The 21002-nt window shown below is 46.6% G+C and overlaps 2 protein-coding genes across 5 annotated transcripts; one reads left to right on the top strand and one right to left on the bottom strand.

The window, feature by feature from the left end:
* Positions 1-29: 29 nt before the first annotated feature.
* On the bottom strand, positions 30-9845 carry Pmel (premelanosome protein). Of its 2 annotated transcripts, XM_048362276.1 has the most exons (11): positions 9475-9845; positions 7171-7281; positions 6870-7016; positions 4937-5071; positions 3768-3929; positions 2812-3519; positions 1741-1857; positions 1512-1596; positions 1201-1406; positions 1014-1122; positions 30-399 (listed from the first exon to the last, which is right to left on the bottom strand). In XM_048362276.1, the coding sequence occupies exons 1-11, from the start codon at positions 9542-9544 to the stop codon at positions 258-260; spliced, it is 1992 nt and encodes a 663-aa protein (XP_048218233.1). In that variant the 5' UTR covers positions 9545-9845; the 3' UTR covers positions 30-257. The 2 variants fall into 2 exon arrangements, with proteins under 2 accessions (XP_048218233.1, XP_048218224.1); XM_048362267.1 differs by having other exon boundaries at positions 1014-1406.
* Positions 9846-12269: 2424 nt separating this feature from the next.
* Positions 12270-20048, top strand: Cdk2 (cyclin dependent kinase 2). Of its 3 annotated transcripts, XM_048362355.1 has the most exons (8): positions 12271-12612; positions 13336-13413; positions 13534-13654; positions 15989-16159; positions 16625-16726; positions 17624-17767; positions 18078-18281; positions 18788-20048. In XM_048362355.1, exons 1-8 carry the CDS (start codon positions 12497-12499, stop codon positions 18890-18892), a joined length of 1041 nt encoding a protein of 346 aa, XP_048218312.1. In that variant the 5' UTR covers positions 12271-12496; the 3' UTR covers positions 18893-20048. The 3 variants fall into 3 exon arrangements, with proteins under 3 accessions (XP_048218317.1, XP_048218312.1, XP_048218327.1); XM_048362360.1 differs by lacking the exon at positions 13336-13413 and having other exon boundaries at positions 12270-12612; XM_048362370.1 differs by lacking the exon at positions 17624-17767 and having other exon boundaries at positions 12272-12612.
* The last annotated feature ends 954 nt before the right edge of the window (positions 20049-21002 follow it).

The following is a 21002-nucleotide window of genomic DNA, read 5'->3' as shown; positions in this document are numbered from 1 at the left end:
ATTCCTCAGTACCACATATACAGAAAAGGCCGGAACTGGTGCTGTGGCTCAAGTGGTAGAGTGCTAGCCTTGAGCAAAAAGAAGCTCAGGGACAGTGCCCAGGCCTTGAGTTCAAGCCCTAGGACTGGCAAAAACAAAACAAAACACAGTACCAGGTTCTGAATATTTATTCCAGGCAATGGTAATCTCCCAGGGAAGACTGCAGAAAATATAGACATTGCTGTCAATCCCAGAAAAATATGGCATCATGAGCTCACTCAGACCTGCTGCCCTCTGAGGAGGGGACTGTTCTCACTCATGGGGCAAGTGCGGAAGACCTGGGGCAGACGCAACCAGTGGGTGCCATTTTGTGGCAGCTGGGAAATAGGGAGCACAGAGCCCCGCTTCATAAATCTGCGCCTGATATTGGGAGAAAAGGGGGAGAGGACTAATAAGCAAAGGAAAAGGTAGCCAATCAGTACTTTTCCAAAGAAAGGATCTGCCCATATCCTTGGTCTACTTGACCTTGATCCTAGCTCCCTCCCTTTCTCCACCTCCAAGGTTTAACCTCTGTTATTTCTTTGGTTATCTCTGTTCATTCTGTCCTATTTATTAAGTTCTCTGCTTTGAGGACCTTGCCACCTCAGACTTGATTATCTGCCTTTGTTACAAGCAGGAACTTTCCTCCTGATCACCCCAATTGTCCCACTCAATATTAACAGTCAACCCTGCCCATGATTCTGGCACTCTTTGTGTCTGTCCCAGGTGGTTTACTCACGCAGTTCCTAATCCTGACAACAACTCAGTGGAGTAGGGATTCCTTTTCCTACTTCTCAAAGGCTCAGAAAGTTTAAGCTACTTCTCCAAGGTCCCACCACTAGGACCCAGGCCTATCTGATTCCCCGAACGGTGGCTCCTTCCTGGGCACCATGGTTCCCCAAAGGAAATGCTAGTTTGGTTGTATCTCCACATGAGAAAGAGTGAGTAGAACTAACAAGGGATTTGGAACATGGGCCAAATGCCAGGGTTCTTACCTATATATCAGAGATACAAGCACCACAGACAGCAACACCAGTAAGATGCCCATAATCAGAGGAGCTTGCCCAAGACCTGCTTCTTGACCTGTGAATAGAATCCCAGGCACTGCTTTGGTCAGTGTCTGTTCTTCCCAGCTACTCCTCTGCCTGCTGCCATTCATCCTGCCTCTTGCCAAGTACCTACCAGGTATGATAAGCTGAGTGCTGGCCACTGCCAGGCTATTAGCATCAGCCAGAGACACATTGAGGCAGTAGGTTCCTGAGCCACCTGTCAGTACTTGGTGCAGAACCAGCTGGCAAGCTGGGCTTGGTAGCACAGGCTGGCACAGCCGCTGGGCAGGGAGCTGACATCCTGGTGATGAAATATCCATACAAGCTTCTTTGGGCAGCCTAGAAGAGATATAACTTGTGTCAACAGACCTAGGACGAAACACAACTTCAAAAAGCAAGAGCAGTGGTCAACCCAAGAGTGAGGGTTGCCATCAGGATGCTCACCCGCCTTGGCAGGACACAGTCAGCTCAAATGCATCCCCATCACTGGACGGTACAGCTTGCAGGATCTCAGCATTTTCAATGCCCTCTGCAGAATTGCAAGAACATAAATCGGAATTCCTCTACCAGGTTCTTCTAAGCCCACCTGTGTCTTCACAGGTCTGCCCAAGGTAGCTCCTGTGAGCCAGCCCCAGAAAGTACCTGCCTCCCAGCCTCAATCCCCAAGACTCACGGACAATGTCCAAATTGAGGGAAAAAGAACCATATCGATACAGAACACAATCCAGAGGGACTTGTCTCTTCACCAGTGTTAATGTGTCTGTGCCATCCAGCAGGGGGTTCAGGGACCCTGATGGGAAAGGATTGGAGAGGCAAGATCAAGAGACAGACTCACTTAGAGGAAGAAGCCAAGCAGGCATTTTCCTAAATAGAGCTAAAGCTACTGGAACTTGGCTTAGAATTAGCCAAGATCTAGGAAATATCATTGATGAGGAAACCAACCCAGAAGACAATTACTGCATTAAGAGTCACATAAGGGGAGAGTTGGAAGGTTTTTCTTTTTTCTTTCATGCAGTACTGCGGCTTAAACTTGGCCTGAGCTCTTTTTTTTTTGTCAAAAGTTAGCTCTCTACCACTTGACACTTGAGCCATACCTCCACTTCTGTTTATTATTTTTGTTTTTTCTTTGTTTTTTTGGTGACTAGTTGGAAATAAGAGTCTTGTGGATTTTCCTGCTCAGGCTGGCTTCAAACTGTGATCCTTAGATCTCAGATTCTCGAGTAGGTAGGATTACACAAGTGAGCTACTGGCACCTGACAAAGTATTTTTGTTTTTTGTTTTTAAATCCCCAAATGTTTATCATGCCTCACACCACACTAGGTTCTGGGTTAGGCACTTGGCCTATTTGTACATTGCTATTCCCCCCCCCCCCCCCAAGCAGAACCCAAGGGTGAGAATTGAGGATATCAGGGTCTGAGAAAGGTTACTGTGTATTTATTCCTGAACAGAAACTGTGATATAAATGTGTAAATGATCACAGCCTCTTCCCTGGCCTTCCCAGCTGTTCTCCTTAGGGGTAGAGAAGCAACAAACTTTCTTCTCAGCGAGGGGAAGACACCAGGTCCCTGAACCCTAAAACTCATGCAAATCATGAAGAGAAATTTAAGGGCTTTGGAGCCAGTGAGAGTGCTGAGGGACCACAGTGCTCTACCAGGGACTGGGTAGCATCTGGGCCCTGCCTAAGTCTTTACAAAAGGAGTGACAAGTACCACACACTAATGAACCTCACTCACATTCCTTTTACCTGTAATACTTTCTGTAGGCACAAAAGAGCTCACAGGTGGATCTTCAGGTTCGAGGGTAGTTAACTTTCCAGGTGTGATCACCACCAATTCTGTGGTGGTTATTGGTGCCACTGTGGCTCCAGAGGGTTCTGCAGGTGTTGTGTCTATACTCTTCGCAGTTGACATGCTTGTGAGTATGGTACTTGTGGCCTCTGAGGTTGGCACTTGCTCAGGTGTAGTGTCCATATCCTCTGTAGTTGGCACCTGCACAGCTGTAGTAGTTATGATCTCTGTGGTTGGCACCTGCATTGCTGTGGTTCCAGAAGGCTCTGTAGTTAGCACTTTACTAGGTGTAGTACTAACAACTTCCGCAGTGGACCTTTGTCCAGCTGTGGTACCAGGCACCTCTGCAGTTGGTATACCTCCATCTGTGGTTCCCGGAACTGGGGAGGAGCCACAGGAAGTAAGAGGAATAGCAGCCTGTAGCACCACCTGGGCAGTAACTGGGCCTGACTCCAGGTAAGTATGAGTGACCATTCGTTCCCGAGAGATCAGGGTCCCAGTACTATCTCCAAAGTCCCAAGTATAGGAGAGGTCAGCCCCAGCCAAATAACCACTGGGGTCATGAAGCCGAAGGGCAAAGATCAGAGGTTGATTTTTCAGGAAGTGCTTGTTCACTCCATCCAAGGCCTGCAGCTGGGACACACTCACTGAGAAAGGCACCTGGTCTGGGGTTGGAGGCAGAAAAGGTGAGAATCAGGCCTAGGCCACGGCTTCTCTTTTAACAGCCATATCCTCCAGGCCCAAGTGAGTTACCTGACCCTTCACATTGGTTCTGAGTCCCACATTCCTCCTCCCAGGCCTTCCTGGCTCCTACCCTTTGCAGATTGTATAGTTTTCCCCTTTCCAATATGGCTAAGACTCCCCCACTTTCTCCTGCCTTATGCCTGGTCTTTATCTTTTCTTAAACTCTTACCAGTTATGGTGAAGGCTGAGCTGGAGTGACCAAGGGGAACATAGCTCTGGAACCCCCGATGGTGGTAGACAGTTACTTCCATAGTGTGTGTACCCAGCATTGCCTGTCCTGTCCCAATGCTCAATCTGGACACTGGTCCACCCAGAACCTGCCAGTATTGACCTGAAGATTTTGGAGAGAAAAACAGGAAGGGGAAGACTACTGATCCAAGGGGCCTGAGGAACAGAATTCAACAAAGGGCAGGAGAATATAGAGGTACACTAAAGATAATTACTACAGAAGGTGTGAAAATGGGTGTGTACTGACCGGGAAGGGCTCATAATGGGAGAGGAGATATAGTTGGGAACAACCTGCCAGAAGGAATCATGGTAGTGATGAAGGGAACTGAGTGCTACGGAAGAGGAAGAAGCAAAGAGAGAAATGAAGATTTGGAGCTGGACACTGGTAGCCTGTAATCCTAGCTACTCAAGAGGTTCAGATCTGAGGATCATGGTTCAAAGACAGCCAGGGCAGGAAAGTCCATGACACACTTAATCTCCAATTAACCAGAAGTAGCTCTGTGGTTCAAATTGTGCTATCATGTTAGCCTAGAGTAAAAGAGCTCAAGCATAGCCCAGGCACTGAGTTCAATGAAGGCGAGGCTGCGAATGTGGCTTAGCGGTAGAGTGCTTGCCTAGCATGCATGAATCCCTGGGTTTGATTCCTCAGCACCACATAAACAGAAAAGGCCAGAAGTGGCTCTGTGGCTCAAGAGGTAGGATGCTATTCTTGAGCAAAAAGAAGCCAGGGACAGTGCTCAGGCTTTGAGTCCAAGTCTCAGGACTGGCAAAAAAAAAAAAAAAGGTTAGGGAAAATCATAATCATAGGTGTTAAGGGATGAAAAGAGAGGTGATCAGGTAGCAAGAAGTAATTACAAGGGGCTGGGAATATGGCCTAGTGGCAAGAGTGCTTGCCTCCTATACATGAAGCCCTGGGTTGGGTTCTCCAGCACCACATATACTGAAAACGGCCAGAAGTAGTACTGTGGTTCAAGTGGCAGAGTGCTAGTCTTGAGCAAAAAGAAGCCAGGGACAGTGCTCAGGCCCTGAGTCCAAGGCCCAGGACTGGCAAAAATAATAATAATAATAATTACAAGTGTGGAGGACAAGCCAAAGAAGGGAGTTCCTTACCCCAGGTCTTCCAGACATAAACAAAGCGTCTTCTATGAGACCAAAGTCCAGATGGGCAGGGTCTGCCATCAGGGAAGATGCAGATGCCATCAGGTTCCTGGGGATACACTGGCTGTCCTTCCCAGACTTGGCTCCCTAAAGGGTAGACGGAATCACCTTCAAGCCCTGGTATTCTTTGTACACACCAAACCCCATAAAATAGATAATAGGGATCAATGGGGCTCTGGGAATATGGTCTCCCTAGAAAGTACAGTCTCCATGTTATAAGCCATTTGAGGTGGTAGTTGGGAATGAGGGTATATGGAAACTACAATTTAAGATTCACAATGTAAAGGACACTGGAGGCTCACACGCTGATATCTGAAGTTTGTGGTTCAAAACCAACCAGGCCAGAAAAGTCCTTGAGACTCTTACCTCTACTCACAAAAAAAGTCAAAAATGGAGGTGTGGGCTCAAGTGATAGAACACCAGCCTTGAGTGAAAAAAGCTAAGGGATAATGTCCAGGCCTTGAGTTCAACTCCGGTATCAACACACATACTCACACACACACACACACACACACACACACACACACACACACGATTCCTATATACATTTATATAAATGACTAGGAGACCATAAGATAAGATGTTTACAGTTATTTTTCTCTAACAGGTAAAAATAAAAATAACATCAACATTTACTGAGCTCAACATTTATTTAGCTTTATTACAGTCTAGAGAAACTCTGTTCTGTACAACAGATAAACATATTTTCATTCTTATAACCATCTTTCAAGGGAGGTTCCATTCCCATTTTATAGATAGGGACAAGAAAGAACAAAACAAGTTAGTTACCCATTCCATACTCATTGACAAATTTAAATCTAAGTCTTTCCAACTTCTGGATTCTGCTTCTCCTAGTTTGGGTGATTATAATTTTCTTTTTGCTTTATTTATGTTTTCTAGTTTTTCCATAGTGAGTAGTAGTACACATACCATATTGGTATTTGCCAGTCCTGGGGACTGAACTCAGGGGTCTAGGTGCTGTCCCTGAGCTTCTTTTTGCTCACAGCCAGCACTCTACCACTTGAGCCACAGCGCCACTTCTGGCTTTTTCAGAGGAGTTTATTGAAGTTAAGAGTCTCACAGACTGGCTATACACCTTTCTATGCAAAAGTAAATTGCCTTGATAAGGGGGACAAAAAGGCTCATACACTGGTCACTGGTGACTCACACCTATAATACTAGCAGCTCAAGAGACTGAGATCTGAGGATCATGGTTCAAAACCAGCCCAGACAAGAAAGTCCATGGCACTCTAATTTCTGATAACCAACCCAGAAAAAAAAAAAAAGCCAGTCGAGCACTAACATTGAGAAAAAAAATCTCAGGGATACTGTCCAGGCCCTGAGTTCAAGTCCCAGTACTGGCACACACACACACAAAAGAGTCTCACGGACTTTCTTGTCCAGGCTGGCTTCAAACTTCAATTCTCAGATTTCAGACTCCTCAGTAGCTAGGATTACAGGTGTGGTGGGCTGGGAATGTGGCTTTAGCGGTAGAGGGCTTGCCTAGCATGCATAAGACCTTGGGTTTGATTCCTCAGTACCACATAGAGGGAAAAAGCCAAAGGTGGCACTGTGGCTCAAGTGGTAGAGTGCTGCCCTGAGCAGAAGAAGCTCAGGGACAGTGTCAGGCCCAGAGTTCAAGCCCTAGGACTGGCAAAGGAAGGAAGGAAGGAAGGAAGGAAGGAAGGAAGGAAGGAAGGAAGGAAGGAAGGAAGGAAGGAAGGAAGGAAGGAAAAAAAAGGATTACAGGTGTGAGCCACCAGCGCCCAGCTTACATATCATTAAAAAAAAAAAAACTAAAAGGGAAAGGGCCTTTATCTGGGTCACTGGGGACACTACGGAATCTGTGTCCTAGGAATAAGGGTTGGAGTATAGAATGGCTCACCATTGATGATGGTGGTGTTGGCCCAGATAACCTGTCCATCTGGTAGCACCTTTTGGCTTTCAGGGAAATTCAGGGCAATAGAGAAGGATGCATTTGCTCCAATCAGTGTAGGCCCATCATTACTAATCTTCAGATCCACCTGGCCACCTGGGAAGGAAGGTACATTAACTAGGACTCCCTGGCTTTCCCTCCCCATACGTATCTTCCCTTCCTGCCTTCCCAGATTGCATTCATCCCAGTTCTTGCTCTCCTCTCCATCTCATTCCCATTATGCCTTCCCCCAAAACTTCTAGGTTCCCACCTCTCCAGCAGTCAGGTCTCTGGGCTTCGATCCACTCTGGATACAGCTGCCTATTCCAGGCTGTAGGTCTCAGCCGCCTTGAGACACCAAGCCAGTCATGGTCTCTGGGTCCTAAAGAAAAATGCTATGAGAAACCTGGGATTGTGTGTGTGTGTGTGTGTGTGTGTGTGTGTGTGTGTGTGTGTGTGTGTGTATGCTGGTCCTGGGGCTTGGACTCAGAACCTGGGTGCTGAGATTTTCTACTTAAGGCAAGCATTCTACTACTTGAGTGACAACTCCACTCCCAGGTTTTGTTTTCCACTTTTATTTTTCTTTTGTTCCAGTACTGGGCTTGGACTGGGGCCTGGGTGCTGTCCCTAAGCTTTTTTGCTAGCACTCTTCCACCTGAGCCAGAGCTCCACTCACTTCCAACATTTTGCTGGTTAATTAGAGATAAGAGCCTCAAGGACTTTCTTTCTTGACTAGGCTGGCTTAGAACTTCAACCCTCAGATCTCAGCCTCCTGAATAGTTAGGATTGCAGGCATGAGCTCCTGGCACCCAGCTCAAAAATGTCTTTTTTCCCTTCAGTGGTAAAAATTGAACACAAGTGCACCATCACTGAGCCATAACTCTGCCCTGAAAATAATGCCTTTTTAATTAAAAAAAATTCAGTATATAAAACGATAGGTCAATGTGTGTGTGTGTGTGTGTGTGTGTGTGTGTGTGTGTGTGTGTGTATGTGTGTGTGTGCCGGTCCTAGGGCTTGAACTCAAGGTCTGAAAGCTGTCTCTTAGGGTGGTTTTTTTTCCACTCAAGGTGGTACACTACCACTTGATCCACACCTTATCATAGGTGTGGGGGGGGTGAGGGTTAACTGGAAATATGAGTCTCACGGACTTTCCTGTTGGCTGGCTTTGAATCCCAGTCCTCCAGACCTCAGCCTCCTGAGTAGCTAGAATTTCAGGGGTGAGCCACTGGCACCTAGCTGTAAGCACAATCTTTTAAGAGCCTTAGATGATCTGGGCACCAGCTGCTTGCACTTGTAATCCTAGTTACTTAAGAGGCTGAGACCTGGAGGATATAAGTTTGAAGCCAGCCCAGGTAAAACAGTTTGAGACACTCTATCTTCAAACAGCAAAATGCTAGGCTGGAGGTGTGGCTCAAGTGGTAGAACACCAGCCATGAGTGAAAAACCTGAGAGTTCAAGGCTCTGAGTTCAAGCCCCAGTATCCCAAAATTGGCACAAAAAGTAAAAATAAATAAGTAAATGAATAAAGCCTCGGGTGAATGTGTAAGAAGAAGTTATGAACAGAATGTTTCTAACACACATTAAAGAACACAATAAAAAGAAAAGACTTGAAAGTTCAACACAAGTGAGGAAAGTCAGATAAAAGAGAAATTCCTACCAAGTGGAGTTGCAGCTCTAGTGATACAGCCTTCAGTAAGAATGTTCAGGGACAGCACCTAGGTCCTGAGTTCAAGCCCCAGGACAGGCATGCAACCCCACCCCCACCCCCCAAAAAAAAAGAGAGAGAAAGAGAAAAATTCCTAGAAATCTGTGAAACCAGTAATCTAGAAAGAAAAAGGCTGTGGCTTTAAGGTATGTATGTTAAAGCACAGCAGAAACTATCTTCATCCCATTTCTAACACACACTGGGAACCTGGGTGATTCTACTGGGAACGGATCTGGAATCATCTCACTAAGCACCCCACCACTAGAGCAAGAGAAGTCATAAGATGCTCTATTCTTTCTCTTTTTCCAACCCTCCCTCCTTGGCAACACAGGACATTCCAGACCCTCTCACCCCCCCCCCTTTGCTACTGTCACGAGGCCCCAATCCCCCAGAGTCCATTCATGTGATGCTCAGCTGAGACCCTTCTGCCTGTCTCTCCCAGCCCTGAACATGAAGGCCTGAGCTATGTTCACCCTTCCCCCCATCCTAAGGTGGGAAAGTGCTGTCTTCTTCATCTTCTTAATCAAATACCACATTCTTTTATTCCCCACATTAAGTTACCTATCCCAAATACATTGCCTGAAAAAACCCTCGGACCCATTTCACGCCATTGGGAGCTTCTGCTCCAGCTAGTTCACTGACCAGAATTAATACTACATCTCTGCTCACTTGCAAGATAGGATAGGATTCTTTTCACACTTAGTCCAAAATTTTATGTAGGGAGGGAGATCAGTTAATCCATATCCTCACCAAACCAAATAGGTTAGTGAAGCCTGAAACATAACTGGTAGCTTCCATGAAGAGGGGTGGTGGGAAATCAGAGCAGGTTGTTCAACTAATTCACACCAGCTCCAGTCCACACACACTCACCTTCTGTAGCCTCCACAGGCAGCAGAGCACTCAGCACAGATAAATGGAGAAGACACCTTCCCAGGACCATGTCTATTCAGTTGTTCTCTCCAGCAGTCAAAGGTGCTGGGGGGCTAGAATAAGCCCCTATATAAGAAAGGGATTCTCATTTGCATAGCCCTTCCTCTTCTCCCATGACAGGGGTGGGAGGATCAGAGAGAAGCAGACAGGGCTTGAGATCCTGGTCCCAAGATTCCTTTTCCATCCCCGTACTTAATGACAATTTCTGGCTTCCCTGGGTCACTCTCACCTTGATACACTTCATTTCTTAGAAGAGAGTTGACTGATAGCTTGGATAACACAGTAACACACACTCAACCAACACAATTCATCATGGGATAGAGAATCAGTTGAATCAAAACAAACAGCCAGAGATTGTATTGGAGTACACTGAGAGATGACTCTTCTGAGATCCACAAATTGCTTATGATGAGATTCCTGGATTTTTGACTGTTTAGTTTTAGAGATAAGGTGTTCTCATATGTCATAGGCCAGCCTAAAACTGTGTAGATGAGGCTAGCCTTGAACTCTCAATCCCCCCACATCTGAGTGCTGAGATTACAGAGACCACCATTCATGACATGGCTTTCTGTTTTTTGTTTTGTTTTGTTTTGTTTTTTTTTTTGGCCAGTCCTGGGCCTTGAACTCAGGGCCTGAGCACTGTCCCTGGCTTCCTTTTGCTCAAGGCTAGCACTCTGCCACTTGAGCCACAGCGCCACTTCTGGCCGTTTTCTGTATATGTGGTGCTGGGGAATCGAACCCAGGGCCTCATGTATAGGAGGCAAGCTCTCTCGCCACTAGGCCATATCCCCAGCCCTGGCTTTCTGTTTTTGTTTTATTTGTTTTTAATTTTTTGTCAAGTCATGAGGCATGCACTCAGGGGCCTGGGCATTTCTTTCTGAGCTTTCTTGCTCCAGGCTAGTGCCCTCTTATTTTGAGCACTACTTCCTCTTTGCTGGTGGTTAACTGGAGATAAGACTCATGGACTTTCTTATCCCAGCTGGCTTTGAACTGTTCTGGTCAGATTTCAGCCTCCTCAGTAGCTAGGATTACAGGCCTGAGCCACCAGCTTCTGGCTTTTGTTTTTTTAATAAAGACACCCTGAGGCTGGGGGCTGAGGCCTATAATACTAGCTACTCAGGAGGCTGAGATCTGAGGACCAAGGTTAAATGCCTGCTGGGGCATGAAAGTCCATAAAACATTTATCTCCAATTAACCACCATAAAAACCAGAAGTGGAGATGTAGCTCAAGTAGTAGAGTGCTAGGTCTGAGAGAAAAATTGCTCAGGGACAGTGCCCAGGCCCTGAGTTTAAGTCCCAGAACCAATACACACACACACACACACACACACACACACACACACACACATTTAAAAAGGTAGAACACCAGAGGGAAAAGGCTAAGCACCAAGACTCTGAGTTTGAGACCCCAGTACTGGCCCCCTAGTTGTTGTAGGGAGTCCAGCTGACTCCATCTTGACTAGGGAAACATGGTAGGAAATGTTGGGGGGAATAGATTAGGTCATCCTGACCCCAAAATTCTGCTTCTGTAAATGGCTTGCTTAACTTGTTTGTTGCTTGCTCTACACCCTGCATCAACCTCCTACATCTGTGCTACAGCTTTTACCTTTGTTTTTGTTTTTGCCAGTCCTGGGCCTTGGACTCAGTGCCTGAGCACTGTCCCTGGCTTCTCTTTGCTCAAGGCTCTCTGCCACTTGGGCCACAGCACCACTTTGGGCTGTTTTCTATATATGTGGTGCTGTGGAATCGAACCCAGGGCTTCATGTATATGAGGCAAGCACTCTAGCCACTAGGCCATTTTCCCAGCCCCTGCTTTTACCTTTATAAACCCTAATTTGAGGACTTCTGGGGTGAAGGTGGCAACTCCAGAGTCTGTGTCCCTGGCTGGTCAAGCCTGCTTTTCTTTCTTTCTTTCTTTTTTTTTTTTTTCTTTTGCCAGTCCTGGGGCTTGAACTCAGGGCCTGAGCACTGTCCCTGGCTTCTTCTTCTTCTCCTTCTTCTTCTTTTGCTTGCCCACAGCACCACTTCTGGCCTTTTTGTATATATGTGGTGCTGAGGAATTGAACCCAGGGCTTCATGTATAAGAGGCAAGCACTCTTGTCACTAGGCCATATTCCCAGCCCTCAGCCCGATTTTCACTGTTGCAGTTTCAGCTCCCAAGTTCAGTTTGCTTTATGCTTCCCCAATAAACCCATCTTTTTGCTTGAGACTGTCTCTGAGTGGTGGACTCTTAGAGGGATGGGAACCCCCTCCCTGAACCCCATAACTCCAGTATAAAGGACACCCTGCTGGGCCCAGTGACTCATGCCTACAATCCTAGTTACTTAAGAGGCTGAGCTCTGAGGATCATGATTTGAAGCTAGCCTGGGCAGGAAAGGTCATCAGACTCTTATCTCGAATAAACCACCAAACAAAAGTGGGGGGGGGGGCAAAAAATAAATATATAAAGAGGACTCCGTGGGCCAGGTGGAATTTAATCTCACCCAAGGGGTGGCAAAAACAAAAACAGTGAGCTAGGGAGCAGAAATTCCTATAGACCCAACGAACCCCGGCCCAAACCAAGAACTTGGGACAACCTTTTTCAACCCAGCACTTCAGAACCAAATTTGCACGGGCGGGGCCCGTGGCCGGCGAGGAGCGCTGGGATGGCCTCGCCCTCTCTGACGCGAGCCAATCGGAGCGAGAGGGGGCGGGGCCAGGTAAACGCGGGAAGGAGGGGCGGGGCCTCCGCTGGCGGCCGGGAACTGGTTGGGGTGGGGGGGGAGGCGGCAACATTGTTTCAAGTTGGACAAATTGACAAGGGCTAGACTTAGACCGCGTTCCATCCTGACCTGGGGGTTACTGGCCTGAGATCTGTTTTTCCTCCCTCTCTTCCGCTCGCGAAAAGTCGGGTCCCTCTTTTCTTCAGGGTTTCCAGGCCCCCAGCTCTTGGAGCCGGACAGATTCAACTCGCTAGTGCTTCATGGAGAACTTCCAAAAGGTAGAAAAGATCGGAGAGGGCACGTACGGAGTGGTGTACAAAGCCAAAAACAAGTTGACCGGAGAAGTGGTGGCGCTTAAAAAAATCCGCCTGGACACGTGAGTGGCCTCAGGAGCTGGGACTCCTAACTCGGGAGCTGCTTGATTGTTCCCCCCGCCCCCAACAGGCGGGTAGCCGTCCAGAGACCGGAAAGTAGCCGGGAGGGGCTTTATTTTGCAGGACCGGGGTGGGTGAGTTGACGAACGGTAGTGACTTTTCTCTGGGAGAGTGAATATGCACACTGATATGGAACCCATGGAAAACTTTTCTTCCCATCCTGAACCGGGTGTGCTCCCAAGAGGTGCAAACAGAAAACCAGGGAAGAGAAAGGAGGCCTCTGGGCTCGGGCCCAGGACTCCTCATGGAATTGGGCTATGTGGGGATTAGCCGTGAACACCTTTCTAAAGGCAGAGCCCTCCTCGCTGCCCCAACCCCACCCTCATCTTAGAATTCTTCCCCTCTTTCAAAAGAATGGCAGTTGGGCCTCACTGGCCCTCTGAGGGAGGTTGGGTGCTACTCTCAATTTTTTTTTTCACTCTCTCTAGTATCTTCTCTCTGTATCTTCATTTCACCAGGTTTCTTTACCTTCCCCTGGGAAAAGAAATAATGACCTTACTGTGTCCAGAAACCACACTCTGACTTCCCAGGAATTAACTCCTTACAGCACCCAGCTTTTTTTAATCTGAATTTTCCAAGGGAATCCTAGGGTGGTGTCTCTGGCCATGGGGGTAAAGGAATGTTTGTAACCATATTCCCATTTCTGCTTTCCCAACCTTTGTAAGTGAGACTGAGGGTGTTCCCAGTACTGCCATCCGAGAGATCTCTCTGCTTAAGGAACTTAATCACCCTAATATTGTCAAGTAAGTAAGTGGGGGGGGGGGGGGATAATCTGACAGGGAAGGAGGATGAGGATGAGTTCTGTCTGTGTAGCCTGAGCAACTTCTCCTTCAATGCCACTTCCTTGACTTTCTCGTCTTCAGGCTGCTGGATGTCATCCACACAGAAAATAAACTCTACTTGGTGTTTGAATTTTTGCACCAAGATCTCAAGAAATTCATGGATGCTTCTGCTCTCACTGGCATTCCTCTTCCCCTCATCAAGGTAATCCTCATTAACTCCTGTCGATTCTGCATGATTCTGCATATGTTTTGGGGAGACTAGAGGCAAGCAGTTCAGATTGGATAATTTGTATTTTTGGCCTGCTTCCCAGCCCCAAACACCTCTTTCCCCCTCATCCTTTTTATTTTGTTTCTCTTTCCCTGCTCATTAACCTTAGGGTTAAGCTGAGGAATCAAAGTTGAAATTCTAGTGAGTCAACCTAGCAGCTCAGGTGGGAGGTCAGATGAAACTAAGATAAATAGGATGGGATTTGAAGCCAAGCCTGGCAGGAGATTTCTCAAAGAAACTCCTATACCCAGTTAATGGGGGAAATAACTAGTGTGTCTGTTGTCTGTTTTAGTTCTTCATTCCTAGAGCTGTCCTCCTCCTCCTCCTCTTCCTCCTCTTCCTCCTCCTCCTCCTCCTCCTCTTCCTCCCCTCCCCCCCTCCTCCCCTTGTGCTTGTATTGGACTTGGACTTGAGGCCTCAAGCTCCTGCTCAGAGCACGCCTCCAGTCTATCTGGCAAAATGTTGGTTATCCTCAGATCTCAGTAGCTAGGATAACAAGCCACTAGTAGTAGCTTTTTTGTGGGGGGAGCAGTTCTGGGGCTGGAACTCTAGATCTGGGCACTGATCCTAGCTTTATCACGCAAGGCTGATGCTTACCACTGAGCCATACCTCCCTTTTTGCTGGTTAATTGGAGATAAGTGTCGCATGAGCATTTCTGCCCAGGCTTGTTTTGAACTTCACTCCTCAGATCTCAGCCTCCTGAGTAGCCAGGATGACAGGTATGAGCCACTAGTGCCTGGCTCAGCTCTGTTCACTATTGGTTATTTTATTTATTTATTTATTTATTTTTGTCAGTGTTGGGGCTTGCAACTCAGGGTCTGAGCACTGTCCCTAGCTTCTTTTTTTTTTTTTTTTTTTTGGCCAGTCCTGAGGCTTGGACTCAAGGCCTGAGCACTGTCCCTGGCTTCTTTTTGCTCAAGGCTAGCACTCTGCCACTTGCTTGAGCCACAGCGCCACTTCTGGCCATTTTCTGTATATGTGGTGCTGAGGAATTGAACCCAGGGCCTCATGTATACGAGGCAAGCACTCTTGCCACTAGGCCATATCCCCAGCTCCCCTAGCTTCTTTTTGTTAAAAGCTAGCATTCTACCTCGTGAGCCACAGAACCTTTTTTTTTTTTTTTTGCCAGTCCTGGGCCTTGGACTCAGGGCCTGAGCACTGTCCCTGGCTTCTTTTTGCTCAAGGCTAGCACTCTGCCACTTGAGCCACAGCGCCACTTCTAGCCGTTTTCTATATATGTGGTGCTGGGGAATCGAACCCAGGGCTTCATGCATGCTAGGCAAGCACTCTACCACTAATCCATATTCCCAGCCCTCACTATTGGTTATTTTCTGGATGAAATTTAGAAACTTTTCTAAGGTGGGGAGAGGAGTTGGGGGAGGGGTTATCACTGTTCAAAAGGAAATATATGTACTTATTATCTTGTGAAACTGTAAATGCTCTGTGCATCACATTTACAATAAAATGTTAAAAATAAAAAAGATGCTTCTATACAGGCTGGCCTTGCATCATGATCCTTAAGATCTCAGCTAGGATTATAGACGTGAGCCACTGGCTCTAGGCTCTCAGAGCTAATTCATTCTATCAACAGATGCTTACTTTTTTGTGTGCTGGTACTTGAGTTTTGTTTTTTGGTTTGTTTTTTTTTGCCAGTCCTGGGGCTTGGACTCAGAGTCTGTGCACTGTCCCTGGCTTCTTTTTGCTCAAGAATAGCATCCTACCTCTTGAACCGCAGCGCCACTTCTGGCCATTTCTGTTTATGTGGTGCTGAGGAATCAAACCTAGGGCTTCATGTATACGAGGCATGCACCCTTGGCACTAGGCCATATTCCCAGCCGGTACTTGAGTTTTAACTGTTGTCACTAAGCCTCTTTGCTCATGGCTGGCACTCTACCACTTGAGCCACACCGCCAGTAAATGTTAACCTAACATAAAGATGTTGAACATCTTCGGTATGTTAGGTATAGGATATGTAAAGGATGCATAGACTTAGTGCTGGAACTGTGGCTCAAATGGTAGAATGCCAGCCATAAGTGAACAATCTAAATGAAAGCTTGAGGCCTTGAGGCCCTAAGTTCAACACCCCCACCCCTCCAACTTAGTCCTTCCCCTTACTGAACTGAAAGTCCAGTAGGAGAATACCTGTTAATAGCTAGTTATGATTTAACATAGCAAAGGTTTTAGTAGTGTTTGGGGTATGGGGAAGCATAGAGAAAAACATTAATCCAACTGTGGAGAAACATAATCTTCCCTCTTTCTTTTGTCAGAGCTATCTGTTTCAGCTGCTCCAAGGCCTAGCTTTCTGCCATTCTCACCGGGTCCTGCACCGAGACCTTAAGCCCCAAAATCTGCTTATCAACACAGAAGGGTCTATCAAACTGGCAGACTTTGGACTAGCCAGAGCCTTTGGAGTACCAGTTCGTACTTACACCCATGAGGTAAGTCCCTCTTTTTTTTTTTTTTTAATTTTTTTTATTTTTCTGAGCATCTTGGGAAGTGTTAACAAGGGTATTCCAAAAAATGACTTAAAAAATACCTGGCTGGCAGTTTCTCTCTTGACAGAATCAATCTCTTAAACTCTAGGGATGTTAGGGTATATACAGAATTCATACTATGAAGCTTAAAAGGCTCAGATACCAAGGCAGGAGAGCTGATGGCACAGCATTGAAATCATAACCATTTTCCAGGAAGGTCCTAAATTCAGGGTTCAGAAAAGATGGCCCCAAAAGCCACTAGATGAAGCTAACTCTGGGCTAGGAAGTTATATGTAGTTATTTCTTTGGAGAAATTGGAGAGAGGAAAGGAAACTACTCAAGAGTCTGAGAACTAGCAGAGTTTTGTTGAGGATCTGAGGAATGTGAATCTCCATGCCATGTAAACTACCCCTTCCTATTGCCCCCCAGGTGGTAACCCTGTGGTACCGAGCACCTGAAATCCTTTTGGGCTGCAAATACTACTCTACAGCTGTGGACATCTGGAGCCTGGGCTGCATCTTTGCTGAGATGGTATGGAGTCTTGCCCTTGTCCCACCCAGGCAACTCCTCCTCGCATTAAGAACAACAGAACTATTTCTTGGCCCAGAACCATGGCCCTGCTAACACAGAATTGTCTCAGGGAATCACCAGGGCAGGGGGTTAGATAGGGCTTTGACACCTGATATCAAGCATAACCCTAGAAGGTCCCCAAATGGACTTTGTATCTAGTGTGCATCTCACATCCCTAAAAGGAACTAGCTCATTTTTGCAGCCATTCAGCTGGTTTAGCTTAGTCTGCCTGCATTTGGAAGACTGAGAGTTCCGTTTAGTGTCTCCTTCATCTGGCCTGTAGACCTTGTTTTCTTTTCCATTTTTGTCCTGGTACTGCGACTTGAACTCAGGGCCTGGGCGCTGTCCCTTAGCTTTTTCTCAAGGCTGGTGCTTGACCACTTGGACCACAACTCTACTTCTAGCTTTTTGGTGGTTAATTGAAGATAAGAATCTCATGGACTTTCCTGGCTGGGCTGGCTTTGTGCTTTGATCCCTAGATCTCAGCCTCCATAGTAGCTAGGGTTACAGGCACAAACCATTGGCACCTGGCTCTATAAACGTACGATACCAGGATTATAGTAAAGCCAATACCCTTCATTTCTGCAGATTTGATCATGTCTCCCCTCTACCTCTGGTTTTTCAGAATGAAGGCTCCTTGGAGGGCCTGGCTTTTTGGGGAGCTCCCATCTCCTTTAACAAAACAGTGGACTAGGCTGATTAGCAATATATTTTGTGATCCTTTATCTGGGTTTTCACTGGGGGCTTAGAAACCATTAGCTTATATATAGCTATACATATATAATGTGCATTTATCCGCCAGTGCATTACCTTACAATTGCCCATATTCCTCTCTCAATTCATCAAAAAATATTTAAGCACCTAGTGTGTACCCAGCACCATGCTAAGTGCTGTGGGGAACACAGAAGAAATGGAAGACACAGTCTCTGCCCGCTGTGCTCCTATCTAGAAGTGGCTGCATCACAAGGAGGGGGGATGACCGCAGTGTCTACCCCATACCCCGTGAGTGGCTTGGGATCCCTTTGCTACGTGTCAGTGGCACCCCAAACATTCACCCCCTCCCATGCCCACCCAACCTTGGGGATCTACAAAGCCATGGTTGGGGGAAGGAAGGAGGGGCGAGGAGACAGATGAAGGGACTTTATTGTCTCAGGCTCTGTGTGACTGACCCCATGAAAGGCCCTGGGGAGGGAATCATGGGGCCCTGCTGACCTTTCCACTGCCTGTGGGAACCTCCTTCCTACAAGTTGACAGTTTTTGACTGACGTCAATGTGGGTCTTTGGCCTTTCTTCTTTCCATGGCCATTTTCAGGTGACTCGCCGTGCCCTGTTCCCTGGAGACTCTGAGATTGACCAACTCTTCCGGATCTTTCGGACTCTGGGGACCCCAGATGAGGTGGTTTGGCCAGGAGTTACTTCTATGCCTGATTATAAGCCTAGTTTTCCCAAGTGGGCCCGGCAAGATTTTAGCAAAGTTGTGCCTCCTCTGGATGAAGATGGGCGGAGCTTATTATCGGTAAGTATCTAGGAGTTGGCAACTTTTCCACCCTCATTCACCTCCACAGGGAAGGGCTTTTCTGGGATGAAGAAAGGCTGAGACCCTGAAATCTGGGTGTCAGTATTTCCCTAGTCCCTGCTTCTGTCCCAGTTCAGCATGCTGGTTTAGATATGGAAGGAGGGAAGTGAGAACTGGGTAAAAGAGATCAGTTTTCCTGATTTCTTTTTTTTTTTTTTTTTTTTTTTTTGCCAGTCCTGGGCCTTGGACTCAGGGCCTGAGCACTGTCCCTGGCTTCTTCCCGCTCAAGGCTAGCACTCTGCCACTTGAGCCACAGCGCCGCTTCTGGCCGTTTTCTGTATATGTGGTGCTGGGGAATCGAACCTAGGGCCTCGTGTATCTGAGGCAGGCACTCTTGCCACTAGGCCATATCCCCAGCCCCAGTTTTCCTGATTTCTGAGACTTACCTGCCACCCATTTTTTCCCTCTGTTCCATCACTAAAGTCAGCATATATTTCTCCCTCCAGCAAATGCTTCATTATGATCCCAACAAGCGGATTTCAGCAAAAGCAGCTCTGGCTCACCCTTTTTTCCAGGATGTGACCAAGCCAGTACCCCACCTTCGCCTCTGATGCTCTTCCCAAAGCCCTCATCTCATCTCATCTACCCATCTAGTGTGGGCTTCACCTGACTCAGGGCTCTGGGCTATTTGGACTTAGGTGGGCCCTTGATCTTTTATGGCCATTGTAGGCACTGTTCACCTTTCCTACTCAGGAGATTCTGAGGTGGAAGGGAGGAACAGGTTAAAATGAAAGGAAATTTCAGTATTAGATGCACTTAACTCAGCCTCTACCACCCTCTCTCACCCTTCTTAGTCATTGCTGAGGAGGGCTGGTATACTAAACCAAACCAAACCGTTCTCCTCCTCCATATCAGGTTTGCTATTCCAGTCTCTGGATGTCCTATAGTTATTATTTGCCTGTGCTTGCAATAGCAGGGACCCCAGATCCCCTGCTGCTACCGTTTTGTTTTTGGTAAAGGCCAACTGATAGCAGGGGGCTAAGTTGGAACGTTTGAGAAGCAAGCAAAACCAAACCATTTGAAAGGGGTCTGTTTTTAAAGAATTAGGTTAGAAAAAAAAATAGATCCAATCAGCTTTTACCCTAGTTTTAATGTTTCACCTGGCCTAACAGGCTGAGACTCAAGACACAAGTCTGAGGGGAGGAGAGAGAAAAAGATAGATTCCCTTAAGTCTCCTTGTCGTCTCTACGATGGGGGCGAAGAATCTGGGAAGGTCCAAGGGACACGGATTATTCTTCACTCTCATCTGTTGCTTTAGCACAGCCTTATGAAGCATGTGGGGGGGGGGAAGTTTGAATTTTTCATTTCTTTTAGAAATTTTAGTTCTTCAATTGCCAGGGATCCCTATTGCCCTTTGAAAGCCACCTCTAACCCCATAGGAGTACAAGTAAGGGTTTAGTCATCTTTTTAGGAATACTGACACTTTTTTAGGGCTGTGAATGGGTAGGACATTGGGAAAAATATATTTCTTTAAAAGAAGGATGAACAAATATTTATATTTCAGGTTCCAGGGTTTTTTGTTTTTTGTTTTGTCAAAGTGGCTAAATTTGCTGCCATGCGCACCTTGGGGATTTTGTAATTCAAATGTTTTTGTGTTTTTTTTAATTTTTCTTTTTATGACATTCTTCTCCCCCTTGTCCTCCAGTTAACATTATTTGTAATTTAGTTTGTAATTCATTAAAGAGATTGTTCTTAGTTTTTAGTGTTCATCTTTTTTATCCTTATTTATTTACTGAAAGTGGTGTGGGAGAAAATCTTGACATGTGTATGTGACCATTGAATTCAGATTTCCCCCTTTTCCTACCTAATCTCTGTGCAAGGCCACCTGCGCTCCCAATTCATTTTGGCCTCATGCAGCTGCAATTGGAATGGTGCCATGTTGAATAGAGTATGTGTGTTGTCCCAATTTTACAGCTGGGGAAACTGAAGCCTCTGTATTTCCTACCTCCCTACATAGCAGCAAGCCCTCCCCATCTACCATACACTTTGCAGAATGGCAGTTCCAGCCAATATGTTTGGGACCAGGGAGGGATTCCCAACACTTGCCTTTTTCAGTGAGCTCACAAGTTTTGTTTATTTTTGTTGTTGTTTGATTTTGGTTACTGTGCTAGGGGCTGGCACTCTTATCACTAAAGGTACACCTTCATTTCCAGCTTTTTGCTGGTTAGTTGGAAATATGGACTTTTCTGCCCTTGCTGGCTTCTAACCCCCTTCCTTAGGTCTCAGCCTCCTGAGTAGTTAGGATTGCAAGAGTGGAGCCACCAGCGCTCAGCAGTGCTTTTATTTTATTTTTTGAGGCAGGGTCTCTTCATCTCACCTTAGTAGGCTTGTCCTGGAACTCTGCCTCTGTCTCCCTGAGGGAGACAGGCATGTCCCACAATGCCCAGAGCCGGTTGTAGAAACAGCAAAGTTTTGATAAGATTCTTTTTGTTGTTGGTGGTGGTGGTCATGGGGCCTGGGCACTGCCCCTGAGCTTTTCCAGTTTTCTGGTGATTAATTGGAGATAAGAGTCTCAGGCACTTTCTTCCCAGGCTGGCTTTGAACCGTGATCCTCACAGATTTCAGCTTCATCTAAGCTGGTGGTGTGAGCCACCAGCGCCCGCCTGAAGATTCTTCAATTTGCATTTACAATATGATTCAAGAGGTCAATAGTCTATATTT

This window comes from Perognathus longimembris, chromosome 1, assembly GCF_023159225.1.
Source record: "Perognathus longimembris pacificus isolate PPM17 chromosome 1, ASM2315922v1, whole genome shotgun sequence".
Lineage (NCBI taxonomy): Eukaryota > Metazoa > Chordata > Mammalia > Rodentia > Heteromyidae > Perognathus > Perognathus longimembris.
The sequence above is the reverse complement of the archived record's forward strand: the minus strand, read 5'-3'. Positions and strand labels throughout refer to the sequence as shown.